We start from the raw sequence: 17,255 nt of genomic DNA on the forward strand, positions 1-17,255 counted from the left end.
GCCCTAATTTCATAAGTAAGATAATGTTGATCTAGATTTTTCGAAAAGCACTAATTTAAACTAATCTTATCAAAATTTAATTATTTTGTATAACTCTAATTTTAAATGTACAATACATTTTAATTTTAATTACATTTTAAATTAAATCTATAATAATTTCACCCTATTTTCATTGTATAAGGCAAAATACTTTACAACAAACTTTTTGTATGCGGAAATATGAATCCCGAAAGGTCAAGGAAAAGGGCATTTAAGGACATTTCATCAGTTTTAAAAAATGAAAAAGAAGTAATTCTTAAAGTCATCCCCACTATGATTGTTGACGACAATTTAAAACTAGCTTACTACAAGCTATTGAACAAAGAAACAGCAGACAACCTTTTTGAGCATTTAGAAAAGGAAGTTACCTACTTCACGGGTCGAATGTCCCAAGTTTATAAATCGGGGCAAGGCAAAGCATTCCCCGAAAACAAGTGGCCTACGGAGACATCGGGTGGTCGTACAGTTTTAGCGGGAACACTTTTTGTGCCAAACCATGGGACCCAGTGCTAAAAGAAATATGTGATTTAGATTCGCAAATCGCCAACTACGGTTTTAAGTTTGTGTGGGTGAACAGATACAAAGATGGAAATGACCACATCGGCGAACATAGGGACAATGAACCCGACTGGGACCCGATGGCGCCCATCGCTTCGGTATCTCTCGCCAATTCCTATTGCGTCACCGAGATGTTAGGCACCAGGGACACTCACGTTTACCAAATAAAATAATTGGATTGGAACATGGTTCCCTTTTAATAATGCACCACCCAACAAATACCTTTTGGTATCATTCTGTGCCACGATGCGACACTAAAAACCCCCGAATAAACATGACCTTTAGAAAAATTCTACAAAAAAAGGTTAATTTTGTAATCCATTGGAAAACCATAAAAATATTTTGACATCTATCCTTTATTTATTTAATTATTTATTCGCTTAAACATAAGCATACCTGAATCCGGTAGGATTCAATGTACCCCTGAAGGCTTGTACGTCTGAATCCACCACCACTGGTGTTTTTTTAACTTTGTAAAGTGAACATTAGTCATATTCTTGTTGTACATCAATATTCTTATTCGTTACTTTATTTACTTACATTTTGAGAACATCAAAAATTAAAGATACTAGCTTTAATGTCTTTTTTAAACTAACAGTTGCATATTTGGAGAACGTGCTCTAGACCCAGCAAAGTAAAATCGCCTTTTTTATGTCTATTCGCGTTTAACACAATTTCGCGTTTCCCACTATATTTCAAAATCTTACATATTAATAAATAGACGCATTCACATATTGCCTACAGGGAAATATGCAAAAAGGGGCGAAATCCACATGAGGTACCTTCCTATTTAATAATATTTGAGGTAGATGGCGACACTATAAAGTTTATGAAAAATAAACTTTTTTAAAAAGTTATTAATTAATTTCTAAATTATAGTACTTTAAATTCTTATCCAAAATTTATAATTTTTGTATTTTAAATCTCGACAAAACCGTTCTCCACTAAAAACTGAAAACTTTCAACCAATCGTTGAAAATAAAAATTATGACGTCATGCTGCTATCAGAGCGCCATCTACTATCAAATAACGCCATCACCACGTTACCTCGGATGAATATTACCCCTTTAAAGTCATCTTTGTTCTTAAAAATTGTAAATCGATCTATAGAGGGTTTATTCTAATCCCACATTTGGATGGTGATATAACTCCACAAGGGGACAATTTATATACATTATTTTAATTTGGAGGGTACAAAAAGATATAATTAAAAGCAATATAATTAAAAAACCTAGAGTGAAAGTTTCCTTTATTTGAAAGTGATTTCATTAGCTACGTAAAGTTCTTTGGTTTCATAATCAAAGTATTAATTGTTTATAGACAGTGGTGCCGCAAAGGGCCTTAGGTATAATCTTTATTAGGGCACCTGTCTGAGCTTGCTCCGCCCTCATCTCGAGCACCCTACCTTTTGGCCCTTAGGATTAATACACCGCTGTCCCTGGAACTTATGTTTTGGATGCAATCCAGTCCAAGAAGGAAGTGATACGGGTATACACTCCGGGATATCCTTTTTGGGCGCAGCCATATCCAAAGGAAACTACACCCAGAAATGTCCAGTTGTCGTCTTCGAGGTACACTAGAGGACCTCCGGAATCGCCCTGTAATAGTCATTTTGCACATTGAAATCTTGAAGAGACTGCAATAGTCGCTTCTAAACATGTCGGTAAAACCGATAACGAAGACTATATAGCACTACTTCATTAGGACTAACAAAAAAATCAACAATAACTTAGTTATAAGTTTGGATAATATTTTAAGCCATACATTCGATATAACCAATAATGCATTTATTTATGTTAACACCTTTATTAGCATCCCCCTCCTGTTCGAAGAGTAGGCTCTTTGCCCTTGAAAAATCATCTCATTTGTTTCCTAAATTGTGTGTCTTCCGACGCCCTTGAAGTGGCGAAACCCTGGTCCCTTTATTCTCAAAAGAGGGGAAGCAATCGCGGGGGAATTACTAGAATAGTCTATTTGCACAAACATGGTTTTACCTGACAAGCATCGACGCCTCCGTTCTTGACACCAGCGCAGACCATATTGCTGGTGATACCTTTTGGGAACGAAGATCCGGATAGGGTACTATACGACGTGTTACATTGAGCGTTTGGAAATATCGTTACCCCAGCCTCTTGTAATATATTGCTATCTCTTCCACCTTAACAGAAATTACAAAAAATAAAACATTTATGTACGTTAAAAATGTTCACAGAATCGTATGAAAAATAGGGTCGAATTTCCGGTAGTTCCTCCCCCTTCCATCACGTGACTCAAACAAGTGATTCTGTAGCCACACCTTCAAAATTAAAATTATTTGTTGGCCCAGTTATTAAGAATTTCCAAAGCCAATTTTCAGGTTTGGTGTGTCCTGACTATACTCGAAAACAATGTCACCTGAGACAATTAAAGCGGTCGACAGTAAACATTAATAAACATCCGAGTAACTTCATTATCTGATCAATAGATGGCCTTACTCCTCTTCCGTTTTTTAAGGGCGCAATTTACAAATAAGAGCACCCACAGATATAAAATTATCTTACACGGACTTAACACTAAAGCTCGCGCAGAAAAATCATCATGTTAAATTACCTAGTCAAATTTGCCTTTTTCTGTCCAATCGTTAATCCTTTTTTGTAAAATCTTTTAAAACTGGGTTTCCATGATATTACGAATAACGGTGGTTGAGCTCGTTACGTCACGGTGTTATTTTAAATTAAATTTTTACGAGGGAAAATAATATTTTCAAAATGCTAATTTTTTTAAAAGCCCTTTCAAGCTCTTACTCCATATTAGGGGCAGACAATAAATTTATCCTAAACTCTAATCATAAATATTTCACAAAAATAACTTTATTTAGCGGACTATATTTCTGGCAGAGGCCGAAAAATCTCCGCCTATGGTAGTGTTCGAAAGTAATGACTTTGAGTATAGACGCGCGATAATTTATTTTTACCTCTCGTATCCTGCTTTACCCAACAATAACTAAACGATGAAATAATTTGTTTAAAAATTCATTTTTCTGAAGTTTTTCGTGTTTTCTCCTTTATCCAAATATTTCTACATCAGAATGTATTTAAAAAATTCTAGACTGAACTTTTGGGAATACAAATCGATACATTACACCTCCGACTGAAATCTGGATATTGTTTATTATTATTCTTAGATATCATTAATATGTTACTATCAAATATCTCTTTATATGTTATTCGCATATATCGTTTATGTGTTACTCTCAGATATCGTTTGTATGTTAATATAAGATATCGAACTTTTTTACATATAGTTAATCTCATATCCGAAGATATCTTCAAATATTAGATATTATTTATATGTCATTCTCAGATATCAGATATTTTATATCCGAAGATATCATATATCTGATATCCCCAGGTATCTTTAGATATTAGATATAGGTCAGGATTTTTGCATTAATTCGAAAATGGTACCTAATATGACGGATAGAAGCTCATGTAACCTTTCAGGTTCACCTTCTCCTCAGGCATACTTATATTTTTTATTTACTTTTGTTACTAGTGTTATGTAAATACGCAACATGATTCTCTTATATATAAAAATCCTCGCCTTCTAGAAAATTACTGGTTTTGACCATCTTGTTACAATATTTATGTTAAAAGCCCCCTTTTTATCCTACGATCTGTAGGAATTAAGTGAAATTTATAAGGATCATAGCAAATGATCTACCCTCACCCTTAAACAAAAAATTAAGTTGATCATTTAAAAAGTATAGGTCAAATAAATTATAAACTAAATCCCCGCCTTCCACAAGGCTAATATTTAATCCGTCGCCAAGGTGGTGCTAATTAAAAGCTTTCCTCTTCGTGGCTCAGTATTTCCCAACGTACGTAGACTTGCTGGCGCGGACGCGTAAAAGACCTTCAACAATCACGAGGTGCGCCCGGGCAAGGTCTACTTTAACTACTTAATACCCCCAGCGGACCGCGACTCCATGGAGATATTTCCGAGTGGCTATTCTCCGTTCAGGCTTCCAGGTAACCCTAAAGAGACCAGAGAAGCGAGTTTGGCCTACTCCAAGATAGAAACCGATACCCCCGCTTATATCCGTTGTCAAGGGCCGAATTTCAACCCCGGATGTTTTCTTCAAAAACAAAAGTAATGGAAAGACCTCTGAAACCCCCGCAACCACGTGAAACCAACCAGCCAATGACCACTGGAAAAAGTGAAGTCACCAATTATTTTTATTTGAACTCCGCCCCATATCCGTTAAACAAAACCGAGGAACAAGACCGAAAAAAGACATTGCGAACCGGAATGAAAAAGGAACAAGACGAATAAGCTACCCGGAAGTCCAGCGGGACCCATGATGTACCGCCGCTAGAAGTCCGGAAAGAAAGGGACCCAGATCTCCCTCGCCTCACCGGACCAGGCCCTCGCAATTCCATGGCGATAAACCAAATTGCCCATGAAAACCAATCAGCTGATTCCATCCAAAGCCATCCGACATCAAAGATCCTTTCCAACGCCTAGCCGGAAACTCCAGAATCAAAACCCTTGACGTATCTACATCCCCGCCAACGCCCCCGTCTTGAAGTTCGACGTAGAAATCCGGACGTCCTTGCCGTAATCCGTGTCCCGTGCCGTAATCGAATCGAACTGTCAAATCCCACGCCCGCGAAACCAAAACCACGTGTGTGAGCATCTTGCGCAATCCGGACCCCAATCGTACCGTAACGAAGTGCTACAACGTCCCAGAGAAAAGCAAACTGACGAGCCGAAAATAACCAGTGATGAGTACAATTTTCCGTTCCTTCCCTCCCCCCGTAGATACCTAGGGTCAGAATCTATAGTAGCCAGTAAGACTGGAAGAATTCCCAAAATACAAAGAAGCAAAAAGGGTTTTTCCCTCGCCATGGTCCGAAGAGGATAAAATCAGGCCCGAGTTTGAGAGCTCATTTTATCCGTAGATTATCCCTTAGGAGGTCCCACTATTTTCACGGTCGTTCCGAATTGTTTTCTGTCCCATATATATATATAAATCTTTTTCGCAGTGTGGTGTATTTCTTTTTGTTATATAAGTCTTAATTGGAGTGAAGTTAATTGTAGCATTTTTTTAATTGTAGTTTTATTTAAGAATAGTGTATTTAGTATTTTCATTTCCCTCGCCTAAACAAACCGATGGCTTTCGCCCGAGAAATGGGGACTGATCCCATAAATAATTGTGAGTAATCTAAATATTTAATGTTAAAAATTGTGGTCAGAGCATTTGAATGTCCCGCGCTAATGACTGGAAATCAGAATTAGATTTCCATTTCCCTTTCGTTTATTATTTTGTGTTCCGTAGAGTGTATAATATTAACCCACGCCCTAATTTACTGTATTGCATAATATAATATCCTTACCGTCCGATATTTGTTCATTGTATGTATATATATTTTAATACGTAAATAAAGATTTTTGGAATTTAATCGCAGGCAAAGTGTTACCAGACTGAAATCCGAACCTCCTCCTTTTTTTCCCTTCCCTTATTTTTATAATCATTCTCTCGCTCCGATATCTTTCACCCCACCAAAGGCCACGACTAGCATTTACCATCATCTTCCCTTAGCCTTGGAGAAAGTATCGTTGAGATCGTTAATTGGTTAAATAATAACCAAAAACGGTAAGAAGAGGTTATACTCACTAATCATATTGTTAACATAAATTGTGAATTGTTGAATGATTTTTGAAGGCACAGAGATCACTTACCGAAAGAAGTGTCGCCCCAGCCCGTCACGATGGCCCGGCTGCCGTTCGCGGGGATCGAGCCCTTCTTGGGCAGACACACTGGCTGGAGTGTCCTTTTTATTTCGATCGGCTCCCGCAGTTTGAGAACGGCGATGTCGTGGTAGTGTTGCGCCGCGGTGTACTTCCCGTGAATCGTGATGGATCTTAAGAAATGCAACGTTCCGTTGCGCCTGTCGTGAGCTCCCAGGCGCACGCCGTAATCCAAAGGATTGCTAAGAGGGGGAAAATTACCCCGTGGGAAATATTTTTATTGCCTCTACACTTAGATTTAATTACTCGATACACTTGGGAGACCATAAACTGAGTTTGAAGGACTGGAACTATCAGTAACACGGAAATTGTTATCAATAGGCTGTTTTACACGTATTCAAACTTTTTTACGTCATATTAAAACTGTTTAGTGCAAGGACGACGAATTATACGTTCTTTAGGAAATCTTTACCTCGACCTTAAAAATTGTGATCTCGACCGAGAGGTATGTCACTATGCTTAAGTCTGTCATAATTATCATGGTGGAATGGTTCAAATTGCAATCACGATTTAATCATGTAAATCTCAAACTAATCATTCAAATCGTGATTTAATCTTTTAATCGTGATTTAAGAATTTAAACACGATCTAGTTAATCACTATTTCATCCAGTTAATAACGATTTAGTCCAGTCAATAACGATTTAGTCCAGTTAATCACATTTCATCCAGTTAATCAATTTCAACCAGTTAATCACGATTTAATCTTTACAATTTGGAAACTTGGGCACTACTGCGCTTATAAGAAGCAGAATTGCAGAACGGTCTGCAGAAGTGTAACGAATGTTAATTTTTTGTATAGGAGCCTCTTTGTGAGTGACTGACCTGGACCTAGCACTGCCGGCAAAGCAGTGAGCAGCAGTGACGATGTGCTGTTCGTTCACAAGCGCTCCTCCACAATGATACCGAAAATTGTTTCCCCTTTTTACAAAAATTGCCACCTGCCAAAAATATTATTTTAGGATAAGGAAATAACATAGAATGCCTATAACGGAATCTCTACTCCTTCAAAACAGCTATCTGTAATCTTATCAGGCAATTCCCTTTAGAGGTCAATCAGCGTGGTTCTGAGAATAAGAGTGGTCTCAAGAATGGCCCTTTTAAATAATAATATCGTGAACATTTTACCAAAGTTATCGACGAATACGATTATTAACGTACGTCCGGCTAAGGTGGTTGTCCCGCTATCCTAGAAATGAGCCCGAAATCGCCGGACTCCACCAGAAACCACAGCACGCTGAGGAGTGACAATTTTACCACGTATAGCTGTCCTGGATGTACCTTTTACTTTACTATGGGGATACTGTGTCGCGTTTACTTACCATCCAGGGCCACGAGTGCGGGGCTGCGTCCTTGCCTCCCGCGACCAGTGGATTCTGGCCACTTCGCCCGGACAGGTCAATTGGTCTTTTCCCGCAACCTACAAATACATTTTATCAGTTGACTGAAAGCGAGCTTACTTGATTACCAATAGAAATACAATAATTGTTTACATAAGTCTACTCTACAGTTATGTTTCACAATTGCGTTCGTTTAACGAAATAATTACTAATAGCTATGAGGTAATTTGACGTAGCTTCAACGTCATACGGCTACCCCACTATGACGATGACGAAGGAAAGACCTACTGACGTTGTGTGAAATACACCAAAAAGGTCTGCTCATCCTGCAAATGGCTATCAATAATCCTTTAAGAAGAAAGGGAACTTACACACTTAAATGAAACATTACTGTGAACTTACGATGTTTATCACTATTTTGTACAAAATCAAGGTTTATGTAGTTTGCTGAGTTTTCGTTGCCCTTGGACCAGCTTTAGCTTCCCATCAACCCGGGGGTGTATTGTAAGTTTCAGGGAATACCTTATTTCAAACTATACTGTATTCCCTATAACGTACTATACTAGCTTAAAACTGGTAAAAGGCGTAAGGCAGCACCCGGTATAGAAAGTAGTGAAATTGAAAATTCCCAAAGTGACGTTCCAAAATACATTTCGGAGAAAATTACCCATTTCCTTTTACTGATAATCATATTTTATCAGAACATGTTCCTTCGCGGGCTCCCTCTGATTTTTCAAAATACGTCAAACATAGTGCGGGTGGAAATATGATATATAATAACTTTCTTAAACTACTTTTACAAGAAAATATTGATTTATTAATTACGTTATAATCTTTAGGCAGAGTAATTTTTATATATTACGGTAATTATGTCTAAGTTCCGAAGCTACCTTAGTTTAAAGAAAATGTAACTCTAGCTTTAATTTAGACCAACTTGCCAAAGTTTAGGAGGACGGGTTTTACAATCACCGTGTCTGTCAGTCTGTCTGTGGGTCTGTCTGTCTGGGCTGCGAAAGCGTACGCAATTTCGGGGCAAAGTGTAATCACTGCGTTCGCAGTTTCTTGTAATTAGGGAAAAACTTTTCATTGGGTTAAGTATAAATTATTTCAATTTGCGTTAGTATCGGGCGTGATTCAAATCCGAGCCCTCCTGCGCGACAGGTAAGCGTTTTACCACAGAACCACGGATACATGTTTCGCTTTGAACACTCAAAATTAGAAATTCTTCCGAGGACAGGTATATTTTGGCTTGCCAACTTGTTCAAATTAAAGTAACAATATGTTTTATTTTAATAACCCTCTTTTTAACTTCTTCTACCTATTGTGGACTGTTTCTGCTGTAAGGTGTTAGTGTGTCCGCTTTCGGCGGTGTTGGGGCAACAAATGATTGGTTCAGGGCCTTCGTAATAGCAAACTGCCGGCCTGGCTTTCAGTTTCGCGATATCTCCGCGTAGCGAAGGACATTCCGTCAGCTTCAAACAAAATCCGTGTTTCTTGTGAATGCCGTACTCGCAGGATTCTAGTTCGTCAGTGAAAGTCACTGAATCTCCTCGACTCTCATTTTCCGGAAATTTCCACGTTCTTCTCAGGGTCGATCTGTACTGGGGCGGGATTCCTAAGAACGAAGAAAAAAACGTTATATAATAAAAGTGGGTCACCATTTTCCAAGATGGCAGATTTTCAAAAATTGACTGATTTGGCAACAATGCACCACGTGAAACCAGGGTTGACAAAAAAACGGCTTTTTTAAATATTTAAAAATCCAATATGGATAAAGCCTGTTGTAACCGGTCGTTTAAACCAGTTAAATTAATAAAAAAATGCTCAAATTGCTTATATCTAGCCCTCATTATTTCGAAAATGCTCAAATTTCCCGATTTAAAAATTATGTTTTTGCGCGTGACAGTACCTTTACATTGTGAGGTATAGCAGACTTAGTAGAAGGAAAGTGAGGGCGAGACGCCACTCCCGGGTTCGGGTTTGGGTTCGGGATCGAAATCCGGGATTTAAGGGATGAAATGGGGGTAAAATCATCGAAAAGTCAATGTATTTAGGGTATTTCTCGCGACGATTTGTTTTCCCGTATATCAACATATTGTGTCCAGGCCAGCTTGTTCATTTATCTCTGCTTATCGCGAAAGACACTTGAACGTATATCTTATCGCGTTTTATCGTACGGAATAAGTTGAAATGATGTAAAAATTGATAACCTAGGCGGCGCGTGCGCAGATTCCCCGGGAGGCGCGGTTAATTTGAATTTAAGAGTGTTTTGACGTCATGGAATATTTGTTGTTAAAGTAGAATGGAAATATTTTTAAACTTCATTTTAATAGCATTAACGCGTAAGTAGTACTTAAATATGCTTAACACTTGAACCTATCTCACGAGTATTTCAAACGAATATTTTAAGTATGAGAAACGTATTGTTCTCAAATGATACTTGAATATACTATAAAAGAGGTTGTATAGCGTTGTAGGAGGTCATTCCACGGTTAACTGCGGTAGCTATATTCAAGATGCCTAAAGCCCAACATTTAAATTCAAATTATAACGAATTGAAAGTTTGAAGAAAATATTAATTTAGTTTGTAAATGAAATCCTTTTATAGTACTCTGAAGGGCTCTTAATACGTTTTGAACTTCCAAAATAAATTAATGTACTAAGTTACGTTTAAAAGAACCTTTTGTAACAATTCCAATATATAAAACCGTGATAAATAGTAAAACCCACTTATTTTTCAATTAATACATTTCAGATACACAAATTAATTAAATAAAAGTATTTAAATAAGAATTGCTTCACTAAATTATGCATTTGTACTTTAAATAATACCTGATTTTGAAATTATATTAGAATAATTATATTGTTAAACTTCTTTCATTTTTAAAAATGTAGTGGAAAATGAAAGATATTTTAATTAAAACATTTCTTAATTTCTTTATTACCTAAAAATATTTACAATATTTACAAATTTTTATATTGTTTAACTTCTTTCATTTTTAAAAATGTAATTGCTTGACTTAAATAAAGCGTGAAAATTATTAGTTTCAAATGATATTTACAAATCTTATCAACTCTAAAGTCCATTTTTCAGGTATTAGTAAGTATTTCATACAAACTAACTTCTAAAATATGGATTTAGTTCGTAAATAAAATTCTTTTAAATTACTTTGAAGGACTCTTTATACGTTTTGAACTTGAATAATATTAAAAACAATAATCTAAGATACCCTTTAAAGTTAAATTCCTTTAGTTTATCAGTAAAACCACTTACTTTAAGTATTTTTTAATCCGTTCGGTCTAATAGTAGATTACGCACCTATAATCCATGATGTTTTCATTTAAATTCAAATTATAACGAATTGAAAGTTTGAAGAAAATATTAATTTAGTTTGTAAATGAAATCCTTTTATAGTACTCTGAAGGGCTCTTAATACGTTTTGAACTTCCAAAATAAATAAATGTACTAAGTTACGTTTAAAAGAACCTTTTGTAACAATTCCAATATATAAAACCGTGATAAATAGTAAAACCCACTTATTTTTCAATTAATACATTTCAGATACACAAATTAATTAAATAAAAGTATTTAAATAAGAATTGCTTCACTAAATTATGCATTTGTACTTTAAATAATACCTGATTTTGAAATTATATTAGAATAATTATATTGTTAAACTTCTTTCATTTTTAAAAATGTAGTGGAAAATGAAAGATATTTTAATTAAAACATTTCTTAATTTCTTTATTACCTAAAAATATTTACAATATTTACAAATTTTTATATTGTTTAACTTCTTTCATTTTTAAAAATGTAATTGCTTGACTTAAATAAAGCGTGAAAATTATTAGTTTCAAATGATATTTACAAATCTTATCAACTCTAAAGTCCATTTTTCAGGTATTAGTAAGTATTTCATACAAACTAACTTCTAAAATATGGATTTAGTTCGTAAATAAAATTCTTTTAAATTACTTTGAAGGACTCTTTATACGTTTTGAACTTGAATAATATTAAAAACAATAATCTAAGATACCCTTTAAAGTTAAATTCCTTTAGTTTATCAGTAAAACCACTTACATTAAGTATTTTTTAATCCGTTCGGTCTAATAGTAGATTACGCACCTATAATCCATGATGTTTTCATTTAAATTCAAATTATAACGAATTGAAAGTTTGAAGAAAATATTAATTTAGTTTGTAAATGAAATCCTTTTATAGTACTCTGAAGGGCTCTTAATACGTTTTGAACTTCCAAAATAAATTAATGTACTAAGTTACGTTTAAAAGAACCTTTTGTAACAATTCCAATATATAAAACCGTGATAAATAGTAAAACCCACTTATTTTTCAATTAATACATTTCAGATACACAAATTAATTAAATAAAAGTATTTAAATAAGAATTGCTTCACTAAATTATGCATTTGTACTTTAAATAATACCTGATTTTGAAATTATATTAGAATAATTATATTGTTAAACTTCTTTCATTTTTAAAAATGTAGTGGAAAATGAAAGATATTTTAATTAAAACATTTCTTAATTTCTTTATTACCTAAAAATATTTACAATATTTACAAATTTTTATATTGTTTAACTTCTTTCATTTTTAAAAATGTAATTGCTTGACTTAAATAAAGCGTGAAAATTATTAGTTTCAAATGATATTTACAAATCTTATCAACTCTAAAGTCCATTTTTCAGGTATTAGTAAGTATTTCATACAAACTAACTTCTAAAATATGGATTTAGTTCGTAAATAAAATTCTTTTAAATTACTTTGAAGGACTCTTTATACGTTTTGAACTTGAATAATATTAAAAACAATAATCTAAGATACCCTTTAAAGTTAAATTCCTTTAGTTTATCAGTAAAACCACTTACTTTAAGTATTTTTTAATCCGTTCGGTCTAATAGTAGATTACGCACCTATAATCCATGATGTTTTCATTTAAATTCAAATTATAACGAATTGAAAGTTTGAAGAAAATATTAATTTAGTTTGTAAATGAAATCCTTTTATAGTACTCTGAAGGGCTCTTAATACGTTTTGAACTTCCAAAATAAATTAATGTACTAAGTTACGTTTAAAAGAACCTTTTGTAACAATTCCAATATATAAAACCGTGATAAATAGTAAAACCCACTTATTTTTCAATTAATACATTTCAGATACACAAATTAATTAAATAAAAGTATTTAAATAAGAATTGCTTCACTAAATTATGCATTTGTACTTTAAATAATACCTGATTTTGAAATTATATTAGAATAATTATATTGTTAAACTTCTTTCATTTTTAAAAATGTAGTGGAAAATGAAAGATATTTTAATTAAAACATTTCTTAATTTCTTTATTACCTAAAAATATTTACAATATTTACAAATTTTTATATTGTTTAACTTCTTTCATTTTTAAAAATGTAATTGCTTGACTTAAATAAAGCGTGAAAATTATTAGTTTCAAATGATATTTACAAATCTTATCAACTCTAAAGTCCATTTTTCAGGTATTAGTAAGTATTTCATACAAACTAACTTCTAAAATATGGATTTAGTTCGTAAATAAAATTCTTTTAAATTACTTTGAAGGACTCTTTATACGTTTTGAACTTGAATAATATTAAAAACAATAATCTAAGATACCCTTTAAAGTTAAATTCCTTTAGTTTATCAGTAAAACCACTTACTTTAAGTATTTTTTAATCCGTTCGGTCTAATAGTAGATTACGCACCTATAATCCATGATGTTTTCATTTAAATTCAAATTATAACGAATTGAAAGTTTGAAGAAAATATTAATTTAGTTTGTAAATGAAATCCTTTTATAGTACTCTGAAGGGCTCTTAATACGTTTTGAACTTCCAAAATAAATTAATGTACTAAGTTACGTTTAAAAGAACCTTTTGTAACAATTCCAATATATAAAACCGTGATAAATAGTAAAACCCACTTATTTTTCAATTAATACATTTCAGATACACAAATTAATTAAATAAAAGTATTTAAATAAGAATTGCTTCACTAAATTATGCATTTGTACTTTAAATAATACCTGATTTTGAAATTATATTAGAATAATTATATTGTTAAACTTCTTTCATTTTTAAAACTACCTTTTTACATTTTATAGTATTTCTTTATCTATATTTGTGTATCGGAAATGTATTTTAACGTATCGAACGTAGAGTAAATTTTTTTTATATTTTCTTTATATATTTGCGTATCAGAGTTGTGTGTTGTCGTATTAAAAGAAGAAAAAGGAACTTTTCATAGTGTTATTCTACCTATTTACATATCGGAAATGTATTTATATTTTACCGTATTTAAAATATAGGTAATTGTTTTTATTGGCTTGACTTAAATAAAGCGTGAAAGTTATTAGTTTCAAAATGATATTTACAAATCTTATCCACACAAATTTAATTTAATTTTAATTTTAGTGTTTTATAGTATCTTTCTGCCTATATTTGTGTATAAGAATTATATTTTACCGTATTTAAATAGTAATAAAAGCGAATTGAAAGTTTGAAGAAAATATGAATTAAGTTCGTAAATAAAATCCTTTTATAGTACTTTGAAGGACTCTTAATACGTTTTCAACTTGAATAAAATTAAAAACAATAATCTAAGATACCCTTTAAAGTTAAATTCCTTTAGAGTTTATCAATAAAACCACTTTAAGTATTTTTCAATCCTTATACCTATATTTACATATTGGAATTGTTACAAAAGGTTCTTTTAAACGTAACTTAGTACACTAATTAAGTATTTTTAATTTACCGTTATTAAAATATAGGTAAGTGGTTTTTATCTTATTTTATACCTACGGAAGGGATAAATAAATTATAGCAATAAATTTTTGGAGTTTGGAGATGAGTGGAAAAAAAAATAAGGCTCTTCGTTTTTCCAACTGCTTTTCTGATGTACCCAAAAATGGACCAAAATAGACCAAAAGTACCCTTAAAACGACCAAAGTCACCATTTTCGGCCCTATGTACCCCATTTCGGACCAAAAGTACCCCAAACTGGACCTATTAGCTTTATTGTAATGTTAAACTCCCATAGAGATTCCCCTAAAAGAAAAAAACTTGCGGTCCAATTTTGGGTACATGAATTATTTCGGAGAGGGAATCCATGTTTTAAATTCAAATTAACCGCGCGCCCGGGCAATCCGCGCCTCCCAGGTAATCCGCGCACGCGCGCGCTATCTTCCTGCCTAGGTTATTAATCATACAACTTACATAATTTCCACTTATTTCGTACGATAAAACGCGATCGAGATATTCGTTTTAAGAAATACTCGTGAGATTGGTTCAAGTGTCAAGCATACTACAATGATATTAAAATGAAGTTTAAAAATATTTCCATTCTACTTTAACAACGAATATTCCATGACGTCAAAACACTCTTAAATTCAAATTAACCGCGTCCCCCGGGGTAATCTGCGCACGCGTCGCCTAGGTTATCAATTTTTACATCATTTCAACTTATTCCGTACGATAAAACTTGATAAGATATACGTTGAAGTATCTTTCGAGATAAGCGTAGATATATGAACAAGTTGGCCTGGACATAATATGTTGATATATGAGAAAACAAATCGTCGCGAGAAATACCCTAAATACATTGACTTTTTGACGATTTTACCCCCATTTCATCCCTTAAATCCCGGATTTCGATCCCGAACCCAAACCCGAACCCGGGAGTGGCGTCTCGCCCTCACTTTCCTTCTACTAGACTTATTTACCCGCTTTTTTACCCTAACATGGCGGCGTGTTTTCACGTGCAAAATGAATTTTAAGATCCCCTAATTGCTTATATCTAGCTCTCATTACTTACGACAAAACGTGAAGGTTAGGTTTTAGTTTTTTCAATATTTCTAATTAATTTCTCAATATTTTTTAAAAGTAGGTTTAGCCATGGATTTGTTTCCGTGTTTAAAACCGTTTTAAACCAGGGTGGATTAACTCAATAAGGTTGGTTCTTGCCAACCCTGCGTGAAACCGACTTCTAAATATTGGCAGTCTGGGAGTCATTGACTCTAAACACAAATGCAAGGACCCTCGAAATAAATCATTCGTAGCAGGGTCGAGGGGTCATCAGGACCCCAATTTAAATGAAAATATAGAATATTTCCAAATATATTTGAATAGGTTTACTTCTTCTGTCTGTTCTGAATTCTGTCCGAATATCTGCCACTCATGATTTGCAAGTCTTAGCATAAGTAACAAAATAACAATAAGTATGATATTTCCTATTGGTTTAATGGTAAGAAAGAAAAATGGCCTACAAACTTTGAGTAGACCGTAAAAATATTATATTTATAATAATTTCTACAACTTAAAACATCCACTTTTACGTTACAAAAAAGATGGTAACCCTGTTTAAAAGGAGATGCATCCAAAGACTATAACGATTGGACAGAAAACGCTTGATTTCGCTATATAAATTAAAATATCTGCGTTATTTATTGGCTATAGTGCTGTAGACAAGCGGTATTTTCGGGTCAACCTCTCAAGGCCATAGTTTCTATTGCACCAAAATATTATTTTTTGTATTTTAATTATTTCATAAATTTTAATTATCTTAAAACATTTCATTTAAAATATTTTACTTAAATAATTTTTAGTGTTTAAGCTATCAGTAACTATTCTGACTAAATGACACTTATTGGAAACGTAATTATAGACTTATGGTAAAACGAACCCTTTTCTATTAAAATATTTAATTTAAAAAAACGGACTTAATTAGTTTTAAGCGCTTAAGCTATCAAACTAACTGAGACCCTTATCTGAACTTAATTATAGCCTTATTGTAAAACGACCCATATAACTTTCTACGCATTTTGAGATAAATAGCTTTAAATTATTCTGCACTTAATTAATTATTTAATTAGTGCTTAAGTTATAAATTACCTTTCAACCAACTGAAATATTTATAGAGTATATTTACCAACTAGTAAGAAATACACATCGAGGGTTAAATAAAGTAAGACATTATTTAAAAATTGTTAAAATCACGAAAATATTCTAACTGAAAGATTCTAACAATTTTCAAATAATGTTTTAAGAATTGAAATTTAATCATTCATTAGTATTTTAATTTTTCAATTGACAATAAGCATTTTTACATTTACAAGCATGAACCAAATATAATAACACTTACCTACTAATGACCTAGCTGACCAACCAACTTGAAAATAAACGAACAGTAGAATAACGACGGTAAAATACGTTTTCATCTTCGAAATTTGCTTGATCAGACGTTTAAAACACTCGTCTTTCCAACCAGAAACTCCGACTCCTTTTAAGACCAAAATATAGACGCACGAAAACCCGACACCGCTCACGATAAACACCGATTGGAACTTATCTGATAAATAATTAATTGAACCTCACTTCCTTTGAATTTTTTTTTAGAAATTGCCAAAGATCAGCAGCTGATGGGGAATATTACGTAATATATTTCTCTTCGCCGTCCGTGAATTATCGGAACATCGTACCTTTAAATAATTTTGT

General features: G+C 33.2%; 1 protein-coding gene across 1 annotated transcript; it reads right to left on the reverse strand.

The window, feature by feature from the left end:
- Positions 1–935: 935 nt before the first annotated feature.
- Positions 936–17,080, reverse strand: LOC149954449 (clotting factor G beta subunit-like). Its single transcript, XM_090170344.1, has 7 exons — positions 16,903–17,080; positions 9,048–9,344; positions 7,712–7,809; positions 7,215–7,330; positions 6,322–6,572; positions 2,592–2,755; positions 936–2,195 (listed from the first exon to the last, which is right to left on the reverse strand). Exons 1-7 carry the CDS (start codon positions 16,976–16,978, stop codon positions 2,043–2,045), a joined length of 1,155 nt encoding a protein of 384 aa, XP_090026470.1. The 5' UTR covers positions 16,979–17,080; the 3' UTR covers positions 936–2,042.
- Between the last annotated feature and the right edge of the window lie 175 nt (positions 17,081–17,255).

The sequence above is a fragment of the Leiobunum rupestre genome, chromosome 3 (genome assembly GCF_980474605.1).
Source record: "Leiobunum rupestre chromosome 3, qqLeiRupe1.1.hap1, whole genome shotgun sequence".
NCBI classification, from domain to species: domain Eukaryota; kingdom Metazoa; phylum Arthropoda; class Arachnida; order Opiliones; family Sclerosomatidae; genus Leiobunum; species Leiobunum rupestre.

Bases quoted from the DNA above. Each gene is read 5' to 3' on its own strand.
- LOC149954449 (XM_090170344.1), bottom strand. From the start codon at position 16,978: ATGAAAACGTATTTTACCGTCGTTATTCTACTGTTCGTTTATTTTCAA. The intron at 9,345-16,902 runs GTAAGTGTTATT...CTTCGTTCTTAG, and splicing joins GTCAGCTAGGTCATTAGTAG to GAATCCCGCCCCAGTACAGA. The intron at 2,196-2,591 runs GTAAAACCATGT...TGACTATTACAG, and splicing joins GAGGCGTCGATGCTTGTCAG to GGCGATTCCGGAGGTCCTCT.